General features: G+C 41.1%; 1 protein-coding gene across 2 annotated transcripts in view; it reads left to right on the forward strand.

Annotated features, from left to right (window-relative positions):
• Positions 1–24,202, forward strand: part of thbs4a (thrombospondin 4a) — a 55,878-nt gene that overhangs the window by 1,469 nt on the left and 30,207 nt on the right. The window contains exons 2-12 of one of the 2 annotated variants that reach the window (XM_057832815.1): positions 18–147; positions 2,478–2,745; positions 11,062–11,259; positions 11,343–11,578; positions 11,644–11,746; positions 13,680–13,771; positions 14,638–14,689; positions 14,874–15,067; positions 18,428–18,565; positions 23,874–23,954; positions 24,048–24,200. In XM_057832815.1, the coding sequence (XP_057688798.1) occupies positions 2,667–2,745; positions 11,062–11,259; positions 11,343–11,578; positions 11,644–11,746; positions 13,680–13,771; positions 14,638–14,689; positions 14,874–15,067; positions 18,428–18,565; positions 23,874–23,954; positions 24,048–24,200 (1,326 nt within the window). In that variant the 5' untranslated portion in view covers positions 18–147; positions 2,478–2,666. The remainder of the gene's footprint in view (positions 1–17; positions 148–2,477; positions 2,746–11,061; positions 11,260–11,342; positions 11,579–11,643; positions 11,747–13,679; positions 13,772–14,637; positions 14,690–14,873; positions 15,068–18,427; positions 18,566–23,873; positions 23,955–24,047; positions 24,201–24,202) is intronic. The other variant, XM_057832816.1, reaches the window with a different exon arrangement.

The following is a 24,202-nucleotide window of genomic DNA, read 5'->3' on the forward strand; positions in this document are numbered from 1 at the left end:
CCCCCCAAACTCTGCAGTCAACCAGGTGAGAAAAAGAGACAAAGGAAGGGTCAACTGCACTTGACATCTTGAACAGAGACCAAGGTGGACAGATTCAGAGAAGCAAACTATTCCCAATCCACGGCCTCATTTAGAGAATTTATTGATGTGGGTTCCAAAAATGTTTGCGGCAAATGTGTTGTGTTGATGCAGCCTAGAGAACGACCAGATGAAGACAACAATGTGCAGATACAGTGAAGAAAATAAGTATTTCAACACCCTGCTATTTTGCAACTTCTCCTACTTACTTAATTATGAGAGAGATAATCTAAAAAGAAAAATCCAGAAATCACAATGTATTATTTTTTAACGATTTATTTGTGTCATACAGCTGCAAATAAGTATTTGAGCACCTCAGAAAACGAATGCTAAAATTTGTTACAGTAGCCTTTGTTTGCAATTACAGAGGTCAAACGTTTCCTGTAGGTTTTCACCAGGTTTGCACACACTGCAGGACAGATCTTGGTCCACCCATCAGTCAGGTTTCTGGCCTGTCGCTGAGAAACATGGAGTTTGAGGTACCTCCAAAGGTTTTCTATTGGGTTTAGGTCTGGAGACCGGCTAGGCCATGCTAGAGCCTTGTTATGCTTTTTACTGAGCCACTTCTTAGTTTTTCTGGCTGTGTGCTTCGGGTCATTGTCATGTTAGAAGACTCAGGCACAACCCATCTTCAATGCTCTGACTGAAGGACGGAGGTTATTCCCCAAAATCTCACAATACAGGGCCCCAGTCATCCTCTCTTTAATACAGTGCAGTCATCCTGTCCCATGCGCTGAACCCCCCCCCCCCCAAAGCTTGATCCTACTATCCCCATCCTTCATAGTAGGGATGGTGTTCTTACGATAGTACTCATCATTCTTCTTGCTCCAAACACTTATTATGAATTATGACCAAAAAAGTTCTATTTTACTCTCAACTGACAGTATCCTTGGAAATGGTGGTCCCAGCTCTTTTTAGGTCATTGACGAACTCCTGTCATGTAGTGTCACCTCACCTTTCTTAGGATCATTGAGACCCCACGAGGTGATATCTTGGGGCTCCACTCCAATTGAGATTGACAGTCATGTTTAGCTTCTTCCATTTTTTAATGATTGCTCCGACAGTGGACCTTTTTTCACCAAGCTGCTTGGCAATTGCTTAGTAGCCATTTCCAGCCTTGTGGAGGTGAACAATTTTGTCTGTGGTGTCTTTGGACAGCTCTTTGTTCTTGACCATGTTACAAGTTTGAGTCACTGATTTTATGGGGTGGACAGGTGACATTTATGCTGCCATCAACCTTAAACAACTGCATCTGATTCAGGATATTACATGAAGTGGAGGTGGACTTTTCATTGGCAGACTAACAAGTCTTTCAGGGTCAGAATTGTAGTTGATAGACAGGTGCTCAAATACTTATTTGCGTATGTATCACACAAATAAATTGTTTAAAAATCATGCATTGTGATTTCTGGATTTTTCTTTTTAGATTATCTCCCTCACAGTGGACATGTACCTACGATGAAAATTTCAGACCCCCCCATGATTTCTAAGTGGGAGAACTTGCAAAATAGCAGGGTGTTAAAATACTTTTCTTCACTGTAGTTATTTATTTATGTATTTATTTGTGTATGAGCCATCTCATTTTTCCATGGTAGCTGAACTGTAAGCAAGTTTATAAAAGAGGGACACTATTTTTTATACATTTGACTCTCACAATTTTTACTTCTTGTCAGGAACGCGGGCAGGCAGGTTGTGTGTGGACCCAAATGCAGGGAAGGGAGACGAGGCAGATTGACGGTGCAAAATGATTTAATTATGGCAAGCGAAAAACAAAGTACCAACAAAGAATGACGAGGTTCCAAAAAACAGCGGAAAACAAAACTCGGGTTACTGACAAAGGCTGGGTATCAAAAACTTACTGAGGGGAACACGAGGGCTTGGAGAGACGCAAGAATGTTGACCAGAGCATGGACATGGACGTAGACAGACTTTGACAATGACGCAACAAGGAGTGACAAGAAACTGGGTCATTATATACACACACGCAGACAAGGGGTAACGAGACGAGGAACAGCTGGGTAACACAGGTGGATGCAGATTGCAGGATACACTGGAAGAACACACACAGGTGAGAGCAATGGGCAATCACAGGGACAAGTCACACTAGGAGAAAACAAACACAAAACCTAACACTTCTGTACTGTACTACATTAACTACGTAAGGCAGGCAACAATGGGAAAAGATTTCAATCTCATGCATTGCACATTTTGTATTTAAGCAGAAGTACAGAGTCCTATGTTAATTTTTAAAAAATGGTAAAATTAGAAGTATGCTACTCTTTCACCTCCATCACTTTCTAAATTCCTAGGTATGTCCCGATCCAATCACGGAATGGTAATAATTGTACCATTCACTTTGTGATTGATTTTTTCCCTTTCTTTTTTTTATTTTTAAATAGGCATGTGAGCCAAATCTTTTGCTACTTGAGGGAGGGCACTCCCCTCTGCTTTTAAAGCTGCGCCTGTAGCCAAATAGCCACCTCACCTCTGTCGAGATTTTGCCTCGACATCTGGGTACTCAGCTTTGTCCATCGTAGGCGACTGAAACTTTTCAGTTCCAAGAGCAGCTCTTCTTCTTACTGGAGACAATGAGTGTGTGGCCTGGAGTTTTGGCTCTGTCTCTGGTGCTGCATCAGCTGTTGATCACTGCTACAGCTCAAGGGATTGGTGAGTGCCGGTTACTTCAGTTATTATTCTACATGTAAAACAAAAACAGCATTTTTTGCGCGATTGTGTTGTGTTGTATTTTAAAAAATGATAAATGTTGTCTTGTTTGGGAACGGAGCTCTGTTTGGTGCATGTGTCACAGTAATAAAGTGATATTACTAATAATTAAGTTGTACTGGTATGGAAGTTTCATTTTTAAACATGTGCTTGATCTAAACTATAGAGAAATTATTGCTCCAAATATTTTCATGAAAAGAAAACATCTTTCTGTGTCCAAACTTTAGTTTTGATGTCACTGTTGCTTTAAGCACAACACTAGTTGAGACTGAATTACTATATATGTCTGTTGTTCAGAGCCAAGTAAATCACTGCATTACAAATCCTTCAATCCCCCCAAATGTTCACTCTGTTACGATATTAAAGGGATCTATGGATAGAAAGACTTGTAGTTCTTAAAAGATTAATGTTATTATGAGTTAAAATAATTTGATATTGAAACCCCTCTTGATGTTTTCGTTTTTTTGTACAGTTTGTAAAATTACTTTAACTAGTAGGTCGCCATTATTGTTGACGTCGCACATAGGCGGAGTTTGACTTTTGGGGTAGGGGGGAACAACATATTAATGACCCCGAAACACAGTGTCATTAATAAAATTAACTTACAAGAATATTTATAATAATAAGTTAAAAGGAGCGTTATTTTGTTTCCCATCGTTCTTGAGGGGAATTCTCGCAGGACATCTATACTTTTCACCAAGATCATCATCCATTGAATATGGTACGCCCGCCGGTGTCGTGCCAATGTAGTTACTTACCTCAGTCAAAAAATGTATCCCCTGGGCCGAGCCATATGGAGGTAGATTTGTGTCTTCATTATTCGATGAAAAAAAGTCACTTCAATCCAAAAAAAAAAAAGTGTTTGAATGCAAAAATAAATTTGAAACAAAAAAAAAATGCATTTGAAAGCTATTTTATTTAATTATTTATTTTTAATTGAAGTCTTTTTTTCTTTTGATTGATTGAAGTAATGTTGTTTTGTGTTAGGGCATCATTTTGGCTAGGACATTTGCGTCTTTATTATTCAATCAAAGAATAAGTTGCGTCATACAAAAAAATATATTTTCAAAAGAAAAATCAATTCAATCAAAAAGAGAAAAATTTCGCTCATAGACAAAATGTTTTTGAAGGCGAAAAAATAATTGAGACTCAAAAATTTGCATTTGGACACTTCATTTTTCTTTAAAAAAAAGTTTTCTTTGATTTTAGCAATCCTTTTTGTGTTTGGGCCGTATTACAGGTGGGACATTTGTGTCTAAATCATTCAATCCCCAAAAAAGTTGCTTCAATCAAAAAAAAAAAAAAAAAAAATATATATATATATATATATATTTTTTTTTTTTTCAATCAAAGAAAGAAATCATTTGAAAAATAAAAATTGCCCTCCCCTATTTTTTATTTTGGAAAATAATATGCAAAGCAAATGATCGTCTAAGGTGCTAGTCACATAATCTGATCGAAAAATAATGTTGACCCATTATAAAAATATAGTTTTTTTGTTCATTTCATTCATTTTTGTTGTTTGTTTTCTTGCTTTACATCATTTATATATATCGGAAAGTCAATTTCATGCAATGACAGTTTTCGGCCACCGGAGGGGGGGAGCTGGCCCCCTGGCCCACCCTTAAACTCCGCTTATGACATCGCATAACGGTGACGTCACATGGTTACGCTGCCGGGCAGTGCTTAATTTGTAAATAATAAGGTGCCGGAACGCAAAGTACATATGACAGCGCAGGGATGACGAGACGGGCACAAGTCCCGGAACATACGCAGAAAATTGTGTCGAAAACAACACGCAGAAGCCCACTTGCCATGATGTGGGACTTTTCTTTTTTCCTTTCTTTTCTTTTTGCTTTTCTGACTCATTTTTAACCATCTTCCTTCTTTTCAAAAAAGGACAGTAAATGCAATTGTCTTTTTGGCATGTTGAGATGCCGCAAATTTAAAAAGATTTTTTTTTTTCTTTTTTTTTAATGTTAGGGTCGTGATTTGTTGGTCCAGCTTTTCAGTGCATCACCAAATCTTTCAAATGACGTTAAATTTTTATAAACAACATGCATGCATTCTTGGGATTTGTTCTGTATATGAATTTATGCATATTATTATTTTATTTTATGGTAAATGGTAAAGGTGTTATACTTATATAGCGCTTTTCCATACTGTAATGTGCGTACCTTTGTGTAATATTCTGATATAATGTTTTCCGAGGCCCCCTGAACTGCATGCAACGTTACTGTTGTTTTGGCCACGTGATGCGGAAATGAGATGGAGAGGTAGTTCTGTTCGTGCTGTTAGCTCTATGTGTTAATAAAGAAACAAAGCTGGCACGTCGTGTGTTCGATACCTCTGTCAACAAAGAGCTCAAAACAAGACACTATGGACGGTCCCTTTAAGAGACGCTGGGACAGGAGAGCTGTGAGTAGTATGAAGCGAGGGGGAGACGGGCAAGAAGCAAAAGTTTGCGGTTGAAAGTGGTGGCAGTCCGCTGTTATTTTGTTTATTGTTTTCTTATTGTTGCCACAATAAAGGGGAGAACGCCATCAACGACTCCTCTTCTTCTTTCCCCCCATTCGGGGCTATTACAATACATTTTTTAAAATTGTTTTCATAATGTTATTATAATACGGAACACAGGGAGGCCAAAATCAAGAGGTGCCGGATCTTGTTCCGGCAAGATCCGGCCAAAATTAACCCCTGCTGCCGGCTTCCAGAGTATGCCTCTAGCGACATAAACATGTCATCTGTTCAACCCTTTTAATTTAAACCCGAGAGGAACTTAATGAGCATGACAGCACTGTCAATATTTCACAGAACGAGCAGCAAATGTAAAATGAACAGTAAAGACGGGATGAGACGAGATGAGAGTAGAGGGGAAAAAACGGTGTTCTGCCAAAATATGCGACACGTCCTACAGAGGTGAATTTGACACCCAAAGTACTACCATGCACTTTAAACTTGTTTTGTTTAGATGCATACAGACAGAACATACTAAGGATGCCTTAAGAATATACTTAACGTAGTAATATCAAATAAGGGTGTTTTAAATATTTTACGTGACTAATGTGGTCAAGAGATCCACGATCTGCTTAAAGGTACCACAAGAAAACACAATGCTTAAAAGTATGAGACTGAAACACATGCAAAAAGTATTTTAAGGCGATGAAAAGGTAATAAAACACTCAATAAAAACACAAATAGGAAGCACTCGCTGCTTTTAACCGATGTGCGGATGTGTTGGACGTCTTGCCGCCTAGAGGGAATTGGCTAGTGTTTGTCTAGTGACAATGACAGTCTATGTCATCACCCCAAGCCGCCATTGTGTGTATAAAACATGGCGCCCTCCCGAGCTCAAAACATGTACCGTAATTTTCGGTCTAAAAGCTACTACTTTTTTCCCTCATTTGAATCCTGCGTTTTATAGTCTAGTGCGGCTTATTTGTTGTTGTTTTTTTGTGTTATTTGGTAATGCATAATTTGACAGTGGCGTCATAAGACTGTCATAAGATGGTCATAGTCATGACATGACACTATCATGGGCATTACTGAATGCTTTTGAACAGATGTCATTAATAGAAGTCCCAGGTTTTTTTGGCTATAAAGAAAGACCAGAAAGGCGTCAAATGACCCCGATACCAAGCTGACTACTACTTTGTCAAACAATAGACCACTCAAACAAGCAATCAAGCAGCCTAGTTGTGAAGGGGGGTTTCGTTGTGGATAGCTGCAATTAGCATCTTGAATAATTGCAAATCCAGGGCTCCCTTGACTTTGTCAAACACGGAGCAACACAGGGATGGCCAGTCTTCGTGTTCTACAATATGATTGACATGGCAGCACTGAATGCATATGTGTTGTATCAGGCATACACTGGAAAAATTGCTTCGGCAACAACCTCCAACACCTAGCCCCGGGAAAAGGGCGAAGTGTCGTATGTCGCCACATAAAAAATGTTTTGTTTTGTATTACACAGTCCTTGTACATAGGTAAACTGCAGCTTCTGGAATATGTAAAAAGGTTGTACGCCCGATTGCCTGCCTGAGCGGTCCACTGTCCGACAAAGCCAAGGCAGACCTGCCCTGCAAACACTCAAGATGCTAATTGGAGCAATCAAACCCTGTGGTTTTGCGAGTGTGAATGGGTATGACTAATGACGAACTCAATGCTCACAAAACATATGCTGATTAGGGTCAGATGACCCTTCTCTGGTTAGAAAAGGAATTTGTATCAACTGATCCACCCTTGGTAGTTCTAGTGTTAAGTGTCATCCAGAAAATTATGTCACTAATTCCATTTATGTCCAGCTGGGATCTTTTACCTCAATTCAAAAGTGTGATAATTTGCTGGATGACACTAAATAACATCTGTTATAACCATTCGTTAAGGCTCATGACAGAGTCATGTCATAATTATGATTGTCTTATGACTGTCTTATGGCGCCACTGTCAAAAAATGTGTTACCAAATATCATAACTTGCAATTAATGAAACAACTGGAACAGTAACTGAAGAAACATACATAAATTTTGATTTGTTGTTTTCATCTGTAGCGCTGCAATGCATGGTTGGAGACATGTTAGATGACAACAGTGTTGACAGCAGAGGTTGACTGTCTCCCCAAAGGGAGCAGTGATGGCCAAATGAAGCTTCATGAAAGTTCATTTGGTCTTATGACAGTCTTATGATGCCCCTGTCAAATAAAGTGATACCAGTTAATATCTTTTGCAGTAAATATCCCATAATACAGTGAGGAATGCTGCGGCTTATAGTTCAGTACGGCTTATCTATGAGAAAATGACGTTTTCGTGTCAAATTTGGTGGGTGGCGGCTTATAGTCAGATGCGCCTTATAGTCAGAAAATTACGGTACTAAATATTACAGATTTTTAAATCAATGGCAATATTTTATGTGTTTCTAATAACATATTTTCGTAAAAGAGAACAATTGTGGCTTATTCAAGCCTATAAATCTTTAAGTCTGAGATTCCCTTTAATATATTAGTTATTAAAAAAATAATTAAAAAAAAAAACTATTGTAGAACCCCACTATTTTTAGCAACTTGACATCCACGAGCGTGGTCGGGGGATTTGATGATAATCATATCTCTCCTTGTTGGAGGCCTGTGTTCTATTGACTCTAGTTGTTTCTAGGAGATTGGGAAATTAGGGTAATAACATAAATTGGAGCACTCTTGATTGGTAAAGCAGCTCTGTACCTGGCATCTGAAATAATGCGTATGCAAAAAGCTGATTTGCCTGGAAACAACACCCCATTTTTTCCACATCATTTTCCCGTCACCTCATGTTTTTCTTGAATTGCGCAAATGTCCGCACGCACGTGAATGTGAAACGAGTGGGCCGGCTCCAGTGGAAAGAGTGTGCCGCTGCGTCGATTCCTTTCGGCAACTCCTGTCCTGTCCGCCACTCTATAAAAGACAGCAGGCCACAAACGCAAGCAGCTCCTCACATGTTCACGTAGGGCACACGCACACAAGTGGACAACCTGTCACACTTCATAAAGATACTTAGTGAAGGTAATCCATAGCAGACTGGAAACATTTTTTTTTTAACCTGTCCTGTTCAGCTGCTTGACACGGAGAATGGAAATCTGAGTGTCCTATTGGTCTGAACAGTATTAATGTGTCACATTGTGATTATTCATTGTGTTTCGTTTATTAGGAAAATGGGATTATGGGGGGACAGAAAGGAAAATAGAAAAGGAGCGAGAGACAAAACAGAAGAACAAACAACAACAACAAATACATTCAACACCCACACTAACTATGAATATAGCAGTGCTATCGTTAGCTGCCGTATTTTTCGGACTATAAGTCACACCAGCCATAAAATGCCCAACGAAGAGGGAAAAAAAACCATATATAAGTCGCACTGGAGTATAAGTCGCATTTTTGGGGGAAATTTACTTGATAAAATCCAACATATAGAACAGATATGTCATCCTGAAAGGCAATTTATTATAAAAATACAATAGAGAACAACATGCTGAATAAGTGTACAGTATGATGTTACATGATGCATGAACAACGAAATGCGAATACACTGTCCTCACCAGGACGCTACGGCTCGGTCCTGGCTATACAGCGAGCTAAACTCCCAAATGACGATGCTGGACGCCCGTATAATTTGCTGAATCAATTTCGTCCTCGATACCAAACAGGTTCGCATCAATGTAAATAAATGATAATTAGCTGCTATTACAGCAATGACACAAACGGTTAGCATGCGTTCGCTAGCATTAGCACATCGTTCAAACAACCACACAACTGGCTCTAAATGTCCGATCGCGGGTGGAAAACGCACAACAACAACATAAAAGATGATACACACAGGCGTTGCCTCTGTAGAGATATTTTACAAGCATAAACAATGAATGTCGGTTCGCCGCCGGGTTTTTCTCTCTCTCTCGCCCACTCGCTCAGAGACGCTGCGTAGCTGTCTGTCTTTTTCTGGCGTGTGAGCACTCTTCTTCGCGTAAACAAGTACGACTGCACCCCCACTTGGGCGTGAAAGGGCCACAAACTAAAAGCATGCATTTCAATATAAAAAAGTCAATAATACAATTGAACACACATTGCCAAAGGCAGAACGTGAACATGGCCATACCTATTAAGAGTTATTCAGATAACTATAGCATAAAGAACATGCTAACAAGTTTACCACACCATCAGTGTCACTCCAAAACACCAAAATATCATGTGAAATGATATCATAATGTGTTAATAAATCACACATAAGTCGTTCCTGAGTATAAGTTGCACCCCCAGCCAAATTATGAAAAAAAACTGCGACCTATAGTCAGAAATATACTGTAATTGTATATCCGGTCGACACCACGTGGGGTGGCTGATGACAGAGGAGAAAAAGGAGGGGTGGGAAGTTAGAAAGAGATGTGTTCAGGTTTGGTGGAGCTACACAAATCAGCAATTTGAGGTTAAGAACCCAGTATTATGTGAATCACTTGTAAGTGTTGTTATGTTGACATCCTATTCTATGCTGCCTAATAGCTAATCCTGGCACCGATAGTTTCTCTACTTGAGTGTGTCTAATTGCACCCAGTCCTGCGTGAATCCCATTAGATGTTTGATAGTCTTGCAGGCAATAGGAAATGCTGCGCGGGGTCTTCCCTAGGGGCACGGCTCCTTCCTGGCCAATCAGGGTGGTGAGCCAGCGCAGCCCATCCCTCCTCTCGCAGCTCCAGCAAGGGGGCCGCTGTCATCCCCCAGGGATCCAGGATGGTCCTCCAGACTATCCGCGCCCCCATTAACTGGCCTTCAGGGAAGGGGTGAGGGGACGCGCCACTGCCCCCACCACCATGCCAGCCACCGCCGCAACCCCCCAACCGACACGGCACACCGCGGGAACCTCTCGGCCCACTAGAGCCGTGGCAGGACAAGGCCCCCACCTGGAGTGGGCGACAACCTTCCGGCACTCAGCCACTGACCTGCGCCGGAGCCCAAAGAGGAGACTCGGGCAGAAAAGAGAGGGGAAGACGAAGAAAGAAAGTCCAGAGAAGCCGCCGTGGAGCGGCGCAGACCGGAGCCCCGACCCCGACGCCCCGACCCCGACGCCAACCCCGCAACCGGCAGCCCAGATAGAGGCCGCGCCCTGGAGCTCACGCCATAAAGAAATAGTGTGGGACCCACCTACTGCCCTATTACTGTGGCTGCCAGATCCCCGACTGGCAGACATTACCCACCACCGTAATGGAATTGTGTTGGGAGGGTAGTGCAGTCAGTGTATGCATTAAAATAGAAGAGCCCAGCCGAGGGCAGTGGGACTGCTGCGTGGAGGTTCTTTCCAGCTGCACATCCCACTGCCCCTGGCCGAAGCACCCCCGTGGAGTGTAATGTATGTGGTACGTTGAAAAGGTGTGGGAATGGCGGGGCCTGTAGTTGGTAGGTAACTGTCACGTCACCCCAACGCCCTTCACCCTATCCCAGCCGCCTCACATCCCCGGGTGTATGACGCATTAAAATCAGACTGCCAACTATCACTTTCATCACTTTTCATGAGGGGAAAAACCTCTTCGTGAGCTCATATTGTGATTACGAATGTAAAAATGTTACTTGAAAATGCTATGTGCAGTTATTAATTATGTTTTCATTTTGCCAATTTGACATCGAAGCAAAAATTGTGACCGAATCCAACAAATCTGAAGTTGATTAACACCCCAAGTGGATTATGTTGGCCCAAAGAGGTTCCGCTTTTGTCACTTTAACAAGTTGACTCTCCTGTGTTAGTGTATGACCTCCTGGTGTCACCGGATTGCTTGCCAGACTTGCTCCAAGGAAACTTAAAGAATAAAGGGCGGGATGAGGCCTTCTTACTCTCCTCCTTCAAACTTCAAAACAAGGCCCCTACATCACTTTATAGTGTCATTAACCCCTCAGACAACATCAAGTACCTGGAGCTCAATGTTCAAGCCAAACTGAGTAAAGGTGAGAGATGATTACTCAAGTATGTGACAACTCAGTATCCGGCAGTTGGTGGCATCGATGCGCTCTTTCAACATGCACTCCAGTCACTCTGCGGTATAAGAAGACTGACGGCAGATACACTACAACCAGTTTCAATCACGGTTCCCTGGCCGATGGCAATGACCACCATGTGATGCTTCATGCTAGCGGTCTGCAACGCGGGCCCCCTCGCCTCAACATCTACGTGGACTGCAGGCTGGCTCACACACTGGATGACCTGCCAGCTGCGTTTGGGTCCATCCCGCGCAGTCAGAATACAGTGGCACTTAGGACACTGCAGGTATGGTCAATGAAAAATAACATTCAGGGCACTTTCACTGACCTTGTCTTTCATCTGTGATGAAGGGTGGCGTCACCGACATGAAACTGGTCCTTGATGACACCGTAGACAACGTAGCAACACTTCAGGACTGCATCCTGGATCAGAGCGATCCTGTCAAGCTACTAAGTGAGAGCACGATAACACAAAAGCAATCTTTTTAACTATAAACCCGATATTGTAGCGGTTAGCAAGTCCACCTAACGATTACGCCCACATTCCAAAAACATGCATGGTAGGTTAACTGAATAATCTGAATTGTCCATAAATGTGGATTTGCATAAGAATGGTTATCTGTGAATATTTCCTGTGATTGGCTGGTCCACAATGTACCATGCCTCTGAGCAGAACTTTTTTTTTTTAGGAGGTTTATGGCATTTTAGCTCAAAACATTTAAAAGATATACACTATATACTATTATTACCAAAACTCAGCTCCTTCTTCACCTCAACGGACGAGTCCGCATCACTGCAGACGCTGCACCGATCCGCTTGTCGATCTCCCGCTTTCTTCTACCTTCACTTGTGCACAATACCCTAAGACATTTGAACTCCACTTGGAGCAGGATCCTATCTCCAACCCGGACAGGGCACACCACCCTTTTCCGACTGAGGAACATTGGCTCGGATTTGGAGGTGCTGATCTTGATCCCAACCACTTCACACTTGACTGCGAACCGCTCCAGTGACAGTTGAAAATCACGGTTTGATGAAGCCAACAGCACCACATTATCTGCAAAAAGCAGAGATGCAATGCTAAGGCCACCAAACCGGATCCCCTCAACACTTCTGGTGTGGCTAGAAATTCTGTCTGTAAAAGTTATGAACAGAATCGGTGAAAAAGGGCAACCTCGGCCCACCCTCACTGGGAATGAATCTGACTTATTGCCGGCAATGCGGACCAAACTCTGTGACCGGTCGTACAGTGACGGAACAGCTCTTACCAAGGGGCTCGGTACTCCGTACTCCCAAAGCACCCCCACAGGACTCCCCAAGGGACACGGTCGAACGCCTTCCCCAAATCCACAAAACACATGTAGACCTGTTGGGCGAACTCTTATGCACACTTGAGGACCCTGCAGAGGGTGTACTGTTGGTCTATTGTTCCACAGCCGGGACGAAAACCACACTGCTCCTCCTGAATCCAAGATTCAACTTCCCGACGGACCCTCCTCTCCAGCACCCCAGAACAGACTTTACCAGGAAGGCTGAGGAGTGTGATCCCCAGAAGAGGGAGCTGAGCCAACAGGCAAAGCTTTCGATTTACCATTTGATCTACGTTCCTATGGTCATGAGCTATAGGTCGTGACCGAAAGAACAAGATCCTGGATACAAGCGGCAGAAATGAGTTTCCTCTGCGGGGTGTCCGGGCTTTCCCTTAGAGATAAGGTGAGAAGCTCGGTCATCCGGAATGGGACTAAGGGTCGAGTCGCCGCTCCTCCGCGTTGAGAGGAGCCAGCTGAGGTGGCTCGGGCATCTGGTTTGGATGCCTCCTGGACACCTCTCTGGAGTAGTGTTCCGGGCATGTCCCACCAGCGGGAGGCCCCGGGGACGACCCAGGACACGCTGGAGAGACAATGTCTCTCGGCTGTCTTGGGAAACGCCTTGGGATCCCGCCGGAGGAGCTGTTTGAAGTGGCTGGGGGGAGAAAAGTCTGTGCTTCCCTGCTAAAGATCCTGCGACCCGACCCTGGATTAAGCGGTAGATAATGGATGGATGGATTACCAAAACTCTACACCTGAAGAAGGCAAATATGAATCATTTAAAATACAGTATAAATTACAGTTTCTTAAGAACTATGAATTAAGAATAAAATCATTCTTTATATTAGGGCATTTTAGGATCATGTTGAAAATAAATAATTATAATAATCTGATCAGTGTATCGTGAATAACTCTGTTTCACAGAAGAACAATTCCTTGCTTTTCCTTTAACAATTGTAGCAAAACACACGACTACCAACCTTTCAATTATTTTCCAAAATATGTTGTATTCATCCAGCTGTCGTATCACTTAATGGTGCAAAGTGCCATGGTGTGGCCATCTTTGTGTCTCGCTCTCAGGTTTTCAGGCAAGCAGAAGCATTCAGGAGCAGACCACGATGCAAGAATTAAAGCTTATGCTAGCTGAGATGAAGGACATGCTTAATCAGCAGGTAACCTACTCATTGAGCTTTCTGGCCTTGTATTAAATAAACTGTCGTATTTCAAAATAAACCTGATGTAACAAATAGGATAATTCGATGAGCAGCTTCTTGCTCACGTTTTGCTGGTTCTATAGTTTCCAGCAGAGTTCACTACATTTCTCACAGTTCTATTAACAAAAACAGTACAAAACACACTGCTAATTTATAATTAGGCCAGGGATAAATCTGTCAATCCTACTTTCAGCTAGTTATTTTTCTTATTCAAGAAATCTGAGTAAAAATTTACTTGAAGAACTGTGAGATTATTTCACTTATTTCTTGTAGATGTACACTGAAATCAAGGGAATTTAACCGTTTTAAGGAGGTTTTTGCAGTGTACTCGAGTTTTGCAGGTTAGCAAGTTTACACAGTTTAATGCTATGCTATCTCTGATGCAGGTCGGACTGTCAGTAGCAAAATTTGTGGCGTGTTCTCCACAGTCCACAACATTGACGTCTTTTTACATTACTTAAGTCTGAACATCATGAGAATAATTCACTCAATAATGGTAGGGTTAATTCTATTCATAGAACATATGGGAAAGACAATCTAAATGACCTATATAACTGAACTTATTATATAATGTAAATAAGGTTGCTTAAAAGTTGGTGGGGACAATTTTAGCATTTGGAAAAGTTGGTGGTGTTTTGTCTCTACCGTCCATATGCAAACCTATGCACAAGAAAGTGATTATGATATGACTAAGCCATCAGGTTGTCTCGGTGATAACAGGTAGAAAACGTGAAAAAGTGTCCTGAAGTGTGCTTGTAAAAAGTGAGACCTGAATTACATTTCTGTTAATCATGCTTTTGAGTTTTCATTTATTTGTGTCCAAGATAAAAGAGACCAACTTTCTGAGGAACACCATCACAGAGTGTCTTCCTTGTAGTAAGTAACATGGATTTCAAGCCTGTTTCCTTTTTTGTATTATTTCATGCTTCAAACAGTTTGTAGAAGGCCCTTTCTTTTCACAATGCACAAAGAAAGGGCCAAAAAGGAACACTTGGATAAAGTGTTTTGTGGAAAAACGTGATGTCAAACCAATTCAATACTTTTGTCTATATAATGTCAGCTGGTCTTGGTGGAGGTCCAACCAACCCAGGATCACCTCCAGGCCCAGGCCAGTACACCATGCCTCCTTCCTGTCCACCTGGAACGTGTTTCCAACAGGACATGTGCATCCCATCTTCAACGGGAGGGTACCAGTGTGCTCCCTGTCCTGATGGATATACAGGGGATGGGGTTTTTTGTGACGACATAGACGAGGTACTGAACTACAACCCCTAGCAAAAAGTATCGAATCACCACTCTCGGATGAGCACGCACTTTTATTATTTTATTATGTAGAACAAACTCAGATAAAAAGCTTGAAAAAAAATAATGAATTAGTTCAAAAGTGCAACTCTTTAGCATTCAGAAACACTAAAATAAAGGAATAAATACGGTGGCCGAGAGGTGTCAGGCGAAATGCAAAGTCCAAACACTTTGCAAATAGAAAAAGCACGAACCCCAATAGCAAACGCTTTGCAAAAGATGAAAAGAACGAATGCAAACTGCCACAACACGATCCCCAATTCCTAAAGCGCGATCGCAAATTGGCAAAAGCACGAACCCCAATTGCCACAACACGGCAACAAATGGCTCGCAGCACGAATGCAAAATGCCACAACACACTTCCCAATTCCTAAAGCGCGATTGCAAATTGGCAAAAGCTCGAACGCCAATTGCCACAACACGACAGCATATGGCTCGCAGCAGGACCGCAAAAGGCTCGCAAGACAATTGCAAAGACAATGACCCAGAAATTTTTAAAAAATTATAATAATAAAAAAGACGACACTTTGTATATTGTTATATGTGCTTTGTGACCATCTCTACGGGCCTCCGTAAAGTTGCCCCCCCATCAGACGCAAATTTATATAAAAATGATGTTAATTGTTTGTGCTGCAACGGTTTTGTAGATACAGTATTATGCTTTTATTGAGATATTAATTACGGGTGGGGACGTCACTTGTAGCTTTTTCTTAGCTTAGCTCCCGCAGCTAATGGAGCGTATCAATTCTCTCACCAACAGAGGGGTGTCCTAACAAGGCTAGCACGAACGTAGCGCAAACAAATTCGGGTCCATTTTGCAGTAAATTGGGGGCTTAGAGGGAAGTCATGACTCGAAATTATTATCTCAAACTATTATCTCCATTAGCTGCGGGAGCTAAGCTAAGAAAAAGCTACGAGTGACGTCCCCACTCGTAATTAATATCTCAATAAAAGCATAATACTTAAGGATGTCCGATCGATCGGGACGTCATTTTCAAAGTATCGGAATCGGCAAAAAAATATCGGACATGCCTTTTTTTAATATACACACACATATATATATATATATATATATATATATATATATATACACAGTATATATATTTTAATTGAATTGTTTTCTAATTGTATTTAACATTACAGACAAAATGTCTTACACTCATCCAGAGTCTTTAGTTTTGGCTTAAAATAGGGCTATCAAATTTATCGCGTTAATGGGGGTAATTAATTTTTTAAAATTTAATCACTTACCGCATGCGCTGCACAACCCACTCACGCATTATCGCAGTCAATCTATAATGGCGCCGTTTTATCTATATTTAGAGGTAAAAGGTAAAATGGGTAGAGTGAATTTTGGCAGTCTTTGGAGCCTTTTTTTTTTAATTGGCTAAAGCCTTAAATTCCCTCGCTCAACAATCAGACACATCGTGAGAAGCAATGTGGGGAAGAAAGGTAGTGGTTGATTGTTTTACTTGACATGTTATTTCCCAACGCAGAGAAGATATATCAATTGGTGCCACTACGCACAGTCATGGTTGCACTTCCCATCATGCATTTGGGCAGAACAGTTAAATGGCTACAGTATCATTTACTGAAAGCTTAACAAATACACTAGATGGCAATATTTAGTCACAATATACAAAGTCACATATATCCTTTAAGAATTACAAGTCTTTCTATCCGTGGATCCCTCTCACAGAAAGAATGTTAATAATGTAAATGCAATCTTAAGGATTTATTGTCATAATAAACAAATGCAGTACTTATGTACTGTATGTTGAATGTATATATTCGTCCGAGTTTTATTCATTTTTTTCTTAATGCATTGCCAAAATGTATATGATCGGGAAAAATTATCGGGAATGATTGGGATTGGGATTGAATCGGGAGCAAAAAAAAAAAGCAATCGGATCGGGAAATATTGGGATCGGCAGATACTCAAACTAAAACGATCGGGATCGGATCGGGAGCAAAAAACATGATCGGAACAACCCTAATAATACTGTATCTACAAAACCTTTTTTTTTAACTTCTGGGTCATCGTCTTTGCAATTGTCTAGCGAGCCTTTTGCGGTCGTGCTGCGAGGCATTTGCTGCCGTGTTGTGGCAATTGGCGTTCATGCTTTTGCCAATTTGCAATCGAGCTTTAGGAATTGGCGATTGTGTTGTGGCAGTTTGCATTCGTGCTTTTTATCTTTTGCAAAGCGTTTGCTATTGGGGTTCGTGCTTTTGCTATTTGCAAAGTAATTTGCATTTCGCCTGACACCTCTCGGCAACCGTAAATAAAAAACATTGTGGTGGTCAGTAAATGTTACTTATATAGAGTAACTGCAGGGAAATATATACGGAATCACTACATTCTGAGGAAAAATACATGGAATCATGAAAAACAAACAAAGAAATAACATTCAAAACACATCTCTAGTCCAATGCAGATTCTTGACTCTTGACAAGGTGATGATGCTGGAACTTTTGTTTGGTGCTGTTCCAGTGAGATTTACAAAGATGACTGCCTGAAGAAAAACATCAAAATTCCCTCAGTCCCTGATGATATGGAGCTGCATGTCAGGCAAATGCACTGGGGAGATGGCTGTGGTTAAATCTTCAATAAATGCACAAGTTTTAACATTAAAATTTCAGACAGCTTTCTTATCTCTTCAATTGAAAATATGTTTGTCATTTTCCAAAATGACAATGCATCATGCAACAGAGCTAAAACTGTTAAAGCATTCCTTTGAATGAGAAAGACTCATCCAGTCAATGTCATGGCCTGCAAATAGCCCAGATCTCAACCCTATTTAAAACCTGTGGTGGAAATTGAATAAAAAATGGTCCACAGCAAGTCTCCGACCTGCAATCAAAGAGAGATGGCACTAAATTGATGAAGAATACTAATCAAGTCCGTGCCTCAGAGACTGCAAGCTGTCATGAAAGCCAGAGGTGGTACTTTTAAATACTAGAGATGTGTTTTGATTGTTATTTCTTTGTTTGTTTCTAATGATTCCATATTTTTTTCCTCAGAATGGAGTGATTCCCTATATATTTCCTGCACTTGCTCGATAAAAGTAACATTTACTGACCACCACAATGTTTTTTATTCATTTCTTTTAGTGTTTCTGAATGCTAAAGACTTGCACTTTTGAACTAATTCATTATTTTTTCAAGCTTTTCATCTGAGTTTGTTCTACATGATAAAACGTCTAAGTGAGTGGTCATCCGAGATTGGTGATTCCATACTTTTTGCTAGGGATTGTATATTCAAATTGACAAAGAGACAACATAACACTAATTAATGATTTACATATGTTTTAGTGCCAATTCAATCCATGTTATCCTGGTGTAAAGTGTGAGAACACTGCACCTGGGTTCCGATGTGGCAAATGTCCTTTGGGATATGACGGACCAGAACTGACTGGAGTTGGACTATCCTATGCTCAAACCAACAAGCAGGTATTGCTAATCATTGTTGGTAAGTAATGAATTAAAAATTTATGCTCCGGTACGCACATCTACCACTGCAACCTTGTCTTTTGAAGTTCCATAATGATATATTGTACTGTAGCATTCTTCGTTGTACCACAAAAACATGGTGCGATTGTCAGGGAAGAGGCGCATTAGATAAGAAGAAAGGAAATTGTAAACTGAGAAGATTTCGAGAAACTGTTGGCAATGATCACCTCATGCACTGTACTGTTTGTATCCTCGACAGAAACACTCTGTGTTTTGTTTGTAAGCCACAAGTAACATGTAAAATAAGTGTGCATACAAACAGGAGTTGGACAAAATAATGGAAACACCTAACATTTTGGCATCATATGCATTGAACATAATTGTTAAAGAATGGCATGAGGAACATTCTAATGAAGTTGAGCATCTCGCATGGCAGGCACAATCCCCAGATCTCAACATTATTTAGCATTTACGGTCAGTTTTAGAGATTCAATTAAGACGTCGATTTCCACCGCCATCGTCTCGTCATCGTGTAGAACCCAGTATTTGTGTGAATCCCTTGTGAGTGTGAGTATGCTGGCATCCTATTTGATGTTATCTGATCGCTAATCCTGACACAGTTTTATTACTTGAGTGTGTCTAATTGCACCTATTCATGCGAGAATCCCATCATCCATATGATAGTTTTATAAACGAGTGGAAATGCCGGCGGGAGCCGTGCCCTTCCCAAACCAATCGTCTAAACCCTGTATTTATACAGTACATACTACATATACATATCAGGCCTATACAAATCCGGTCCTCGCAAGCCTCAATCCAACCTGTTTTCCATGTCTCTTTCCTCCAAACACACCTGAACAACCCCCGCAACGCACCACATCACCCCCATCCTCTCTTAACTTCACTGGCTTCCCGTCAAACGAAGAATCAGTTACAAGATCCTCATCATCACCTTCAAAACACTCCATGGCCTGGCCCCTCCCTACCTTTGCAATCTACTCCGTTTAAACAATCCAACCCGTCCACTTCGCTCTACTACTATTCTCCCCCTCACCGTCCCCCGTGTCCGCCTCTCCATCTTTGGTTCCAGAGCTTTTAGTCAGTGTGACCCCCAGCTCTGGAACTCCCTACCCCTTGGTCTTCACAGCATATCTACCCTATCACTTTTCAAATCCAGACTGAAAACACACCTGTTCACTCTTTCTCACCCACCGTTACCCCTAGCTCTGTTATATCTTAACTTCTCTTTATTGTGCTTTTAATCTTTTAACCTTTTAATACCTTTTCTATCGTACTTTAATTCCATGTCTCCTGTGAAGCGTCTTTGTGTGGTTTGAAAAGCGCTCTAGAAATAAAATGTATTATTATTGTCAATTTGTTATTATTATGAATTAAATGACTAGCTCATCAGCAAGTTCTGCAGAAATCTAACAATGATTATTTGATTCAGGTGTGTTAGAGGAGGAGGTGTTGTACCGAAATTTGCGATCCGTCAGAATCTGTGACGAAGGGGCGATGTTGCCAACAGCAAGGCCGACAGCAACGACGAAGAGGAATCGAAGAAGACCACTTACGCTAACGGCGTGAACTGCTACGTAAACGAGGTTCGCTACAAGTTGCGAGGCTTATTTTCCCTTTCACGGTATTAACGTCGTGACATTCGATCATGACATCGTTACTAAGAAAATGCTTTAAAAATTTTTGCATGTTTCATGTGAATTTTTGACATTGTGAAATAGTCCGCAGTAATAAATTGCTATTATTCTTCATCATGATGACGTTATTATGTAGATATCCCATTAAATAAATTACATAAAATGTATGGCTTTTGATGATGTGAAAATGTGCGCTTTTCTAAATTAGGTACTGTATTGTATTTGTGATATTATGGAATTGTCCGCTCTTATAAATTACTTTCATTCTTTTAACTTTTGACTCTTCCACACATGCACTCACAATTTTAAATGTATGAGTACAATGATATAAATATATGCCGTAGTCTGTGATTGATCTCACTGTATTTTCCTTATGCTGTTGCCCAGCCCATCAAAGACAAATCCTTACTCATCTGACATTCTTTTACCGTCATCTGAATACATATTACCTCAAAATGACCTCCAGAAACTATACAGTTGTGGTCAAAAGTTTACATACACTTTTGAAGAACATAATGTCATGGCTCTCTTGAGTTTCCAGTTATTTCTGCAACTCTGATTTTTCTCTGATAGAGTGATTGGAACAGATACTTCTTTGTCACAAAAAAACATTCATGAAGTTTGGTTCTTTTATGACTTTATTATGGGTGAACAGAAAAAAAGTGATCAAATCTACTGGGTCAAAAATATGCATACAGCAGCACTAATATTTGGTAACATGTCCCTTGGCCATTTTCACTTCAATTAGGCGCTTTTGGTAGCCATCCACAAGCTTCTGGCAAGCTTCTGGTTGAATCTTTGACCACTCCTCTTGACAGAATAGGTGCAGTTCAGTTAAATTTGATGGCTTTTTGACATGGACTTGTTTCTTTAGCATTGTCCACAAGTTCTCAATGGGGTTTAAGTCAGGACTTTGGGAAGGCCATTCGAAAACCTTAATTCTAGCCTGATTTAGCCATTCCATTACCACTTTTGATGTTTGTTTGGGGTCATTGTCCTGTTGCAACACCCAACTGCGCCCAAGACCCAATCTTCGGGCTGATGACGTTAGGTTATCTTGAAGAATTTGAGGGTAATCCTCCTCCTTTATTCTCCCATTTACTCTCTGTAAAGCACCAGTTCCACTGGCAGCAAAACAGCCCCACAGCATAATACTACCACCACTGTGCTTGACAGTAGGCATGGTGTACTTGGGGTTAAAGGCCTCGCCATTTCTCCCCCAAACATATTGCTGGGCATTGTGGCCAAACAGCTCGATTTTTGTTTCGTCTGACCACAGAACTTTCCTCCAGGAGGTCTTATCTTTGTCCATGTGATCAGCAGCAAACTTCAGTCGAGCCTTAAGGTGCCGCTTTTGGAGCAAGGGTTTCCTTCTTGCACGGCAGCCTCTCAGTCCATGGAGATGCAAAACACGCTTGACTGTGGACACTGACACCTGTGTTCCAGCAGCTTCGAATTCTTGGCAGATCTGCTTTTTGGTGAATCTCGGTTGAATCTTCACCCTCCTGACCAATTTTCTCTCAGCAGCAGGTGATAGCTTGCATTTTCTTCCTGATCGTGGCAGTGACAAAACAGTGCCATGCACTTTATACTTACAAATAATTGTTTGCACTGTTGCTCTTGGGACCTGCAGCTGCTTTGAAATGGCTCCAAGTGACTTTCCTGACTTGTTCAAGTCAATAATTGTTCAAGTCTATAATCACTCACAAGAAATTGCTAATTCGTGTTGCTGTATGTATATTTTTGACCCAGCAGATTTGATCACTTTTTCTGTTAACCCATAATAAAGTCATAAAAGAACCAAATTTCTTGAAAGTTTTTTGTGATAAAGAAGTATCTGTTCCAATCACTCTATCGGAGAAAAATCAGAGTTGTAGAAATAACTGAAAACTCAAAAGAGCCATGATAATATGTTCTTCACAAGTGTATGTAAACTTTTGACCACAACTGTATTTTTATTGTCACAATCTCTGGTAGGTGCAGAAGTGGCTGTCAGAAATTGTGATCCTCCTTATTGTGTCAAAAATCAAGTCACCACTAAGGCTCTTTGCTGATTTTCTGACCCCTCCCCCCACCCCACCCCATACAACATCTCCTCTCAATTGGACTCCCAGAGTCTGTACATTTTGTCATCACTAAACATCACTATCATTAGATCAGCAAAGAGCCTTAAGGGTGACTTGACTGATTTTAGACACAATACAGGAGGATCACAATTCCTGATAGGTGCGGATGTGGTTTACAGAAATTGTCAGCATCAGAAAATGTGATCCTACTGTATTGTGCCTGAAAAATCAGTCAAGTCACCCTTAAAGCTCTTTGCTGATGTAACAACAGCCCCCACTTCCCTTAGTACATTTTCTTTCAACTGGACCCCCAGAGCTGAAAGTTGGGTTAATCGGCTATCGCAAAAGTGCAAGGGTCAATGTTACAGCCCCACCTACAGTTGGGGAGGATCACAATTTCTGACAGCCACATTTGACCCTATCAGAAAATGTCATGATAAAATGTACAGACTCTGGGGTCCAATTGAGATGAGATGTGGTTGGGGGGAGTAGGCATAGTGTCAAAGAGCTTTAAGAGTGATTTGATTGTTCTTAGACACAGTAGAGGAGTATCACTATTTCCGACAGCCACATCTGCACCTATCGGAATATGTAATAATTAAACATACAGCCTCTGGGGGTCCAGTTGAGAGGATATATAGTAGGGGGGGAGTAGGGATGGTGTCAGAAGATCAGCAAAGAGCTTTAAGAGTGACTTGATTGTTCTTAGACACAGTAGAGGAGTATCACCATTTCCGACAGCCACATCTGCACCTATGAGAAAATGTGACACTAAAAATATAGGTCGTTTTGAGGAAATTTGCGTTCAAATGACAGTAAGGAGATGTCAAATAAGTAAGGAATTGCCTTCGATGGGCTGGGAAATAGCATAAGGAAAATACAGCGAAATCACACACTAACTACCGCATTTACATTTATATCATTCATTCTCCTTATACATCGAAAATTGTGTATGCGTGTGTAAGGAAGAGTAATAAATTCATAGAATGTAATTTATAAGTGCGGATAATTTCATAATCTCAAAAATAAAATACAGCAATGTAATTTATTAGAACACACATTTTCACAACGTCAAAAGTCAAACAAATGTAATTCATTGAATGGGATATTTACACAATAACCTCGTCAGGAAGAATAAGAAGAAAAATTGCAATTTATTGCAGCTTACTATTTCACAATATCAAAAGTAATCTATTCAAGCAGAACTTTTCGAAACATCAAAAATTTATAATCTATAATATATGTGATTTTTTGAAGCAGACATTTTCTTAATGTCAGCATCTTGATTAAATATGATGAAGTTTATTCGATGAAAAGGAAAATAAGCCTCGGCAACTGCGAGTGTTATAACCCCATTTACATAGCAAAGTGGCCTTCTTCGATTCCTCATCTTCGTTGCTGTCGGTCTTGCTGTTGGCAACATCGCCCTCCTTCGTCACAGATTCTGACGAATCGCAGATTTCGGTACAACAGAGGCATGGAAAACAGGCTGGATTGAGGCTCTCGAAGACCGGACTTGGTCATTCCTGCTCTAGAAAATTCAGAATTTTGCAGAAATAATACAAACACTTTTTCTATGTACTCAAGATGTGTGAGGATATAGATGAGTGCCTAAACCCGCCTAAATTCGGAGGTTGCACAGCCAACTCCCACTGCATCAACACCAAGGTAAGTCACTAAATTAAAAAAAAAAAAAAATCAGTACAACCTCCCAAGAGCTCCAAAAGCAGGTGTCTGATGACTGTGCACTGTTCTCTAAAGGGCTCCTTCCTCTGTGGAGAATGTAAAAATGGCTTCACAGGTGACCAGGCGAGCGGCTGCCAGGGAACCAGGCTCTGTCCCAATGGTCAGCCCAACCCATGCGATGCCAACGCAGAGTGTGTTGTGGAAAGAGATGGCAGCATTAGCTGTGCGGT

This window comes from Corythoichthys intestinalis, chromosome 3, assembly GCF_030265065.1.
Source record: "Corythoichthys intestinalis isolate RoL2023-P3 chromosome 3, ASM3026506v1, whole genome shotgun sequence".
Taxonomy (NCBI): Eukaryota; Metazoa; Chordata; class Actinopteri; order Syngnathiformes; family Syngnathidae; genus Corythoichthys; species Corythoichthys intestinalis.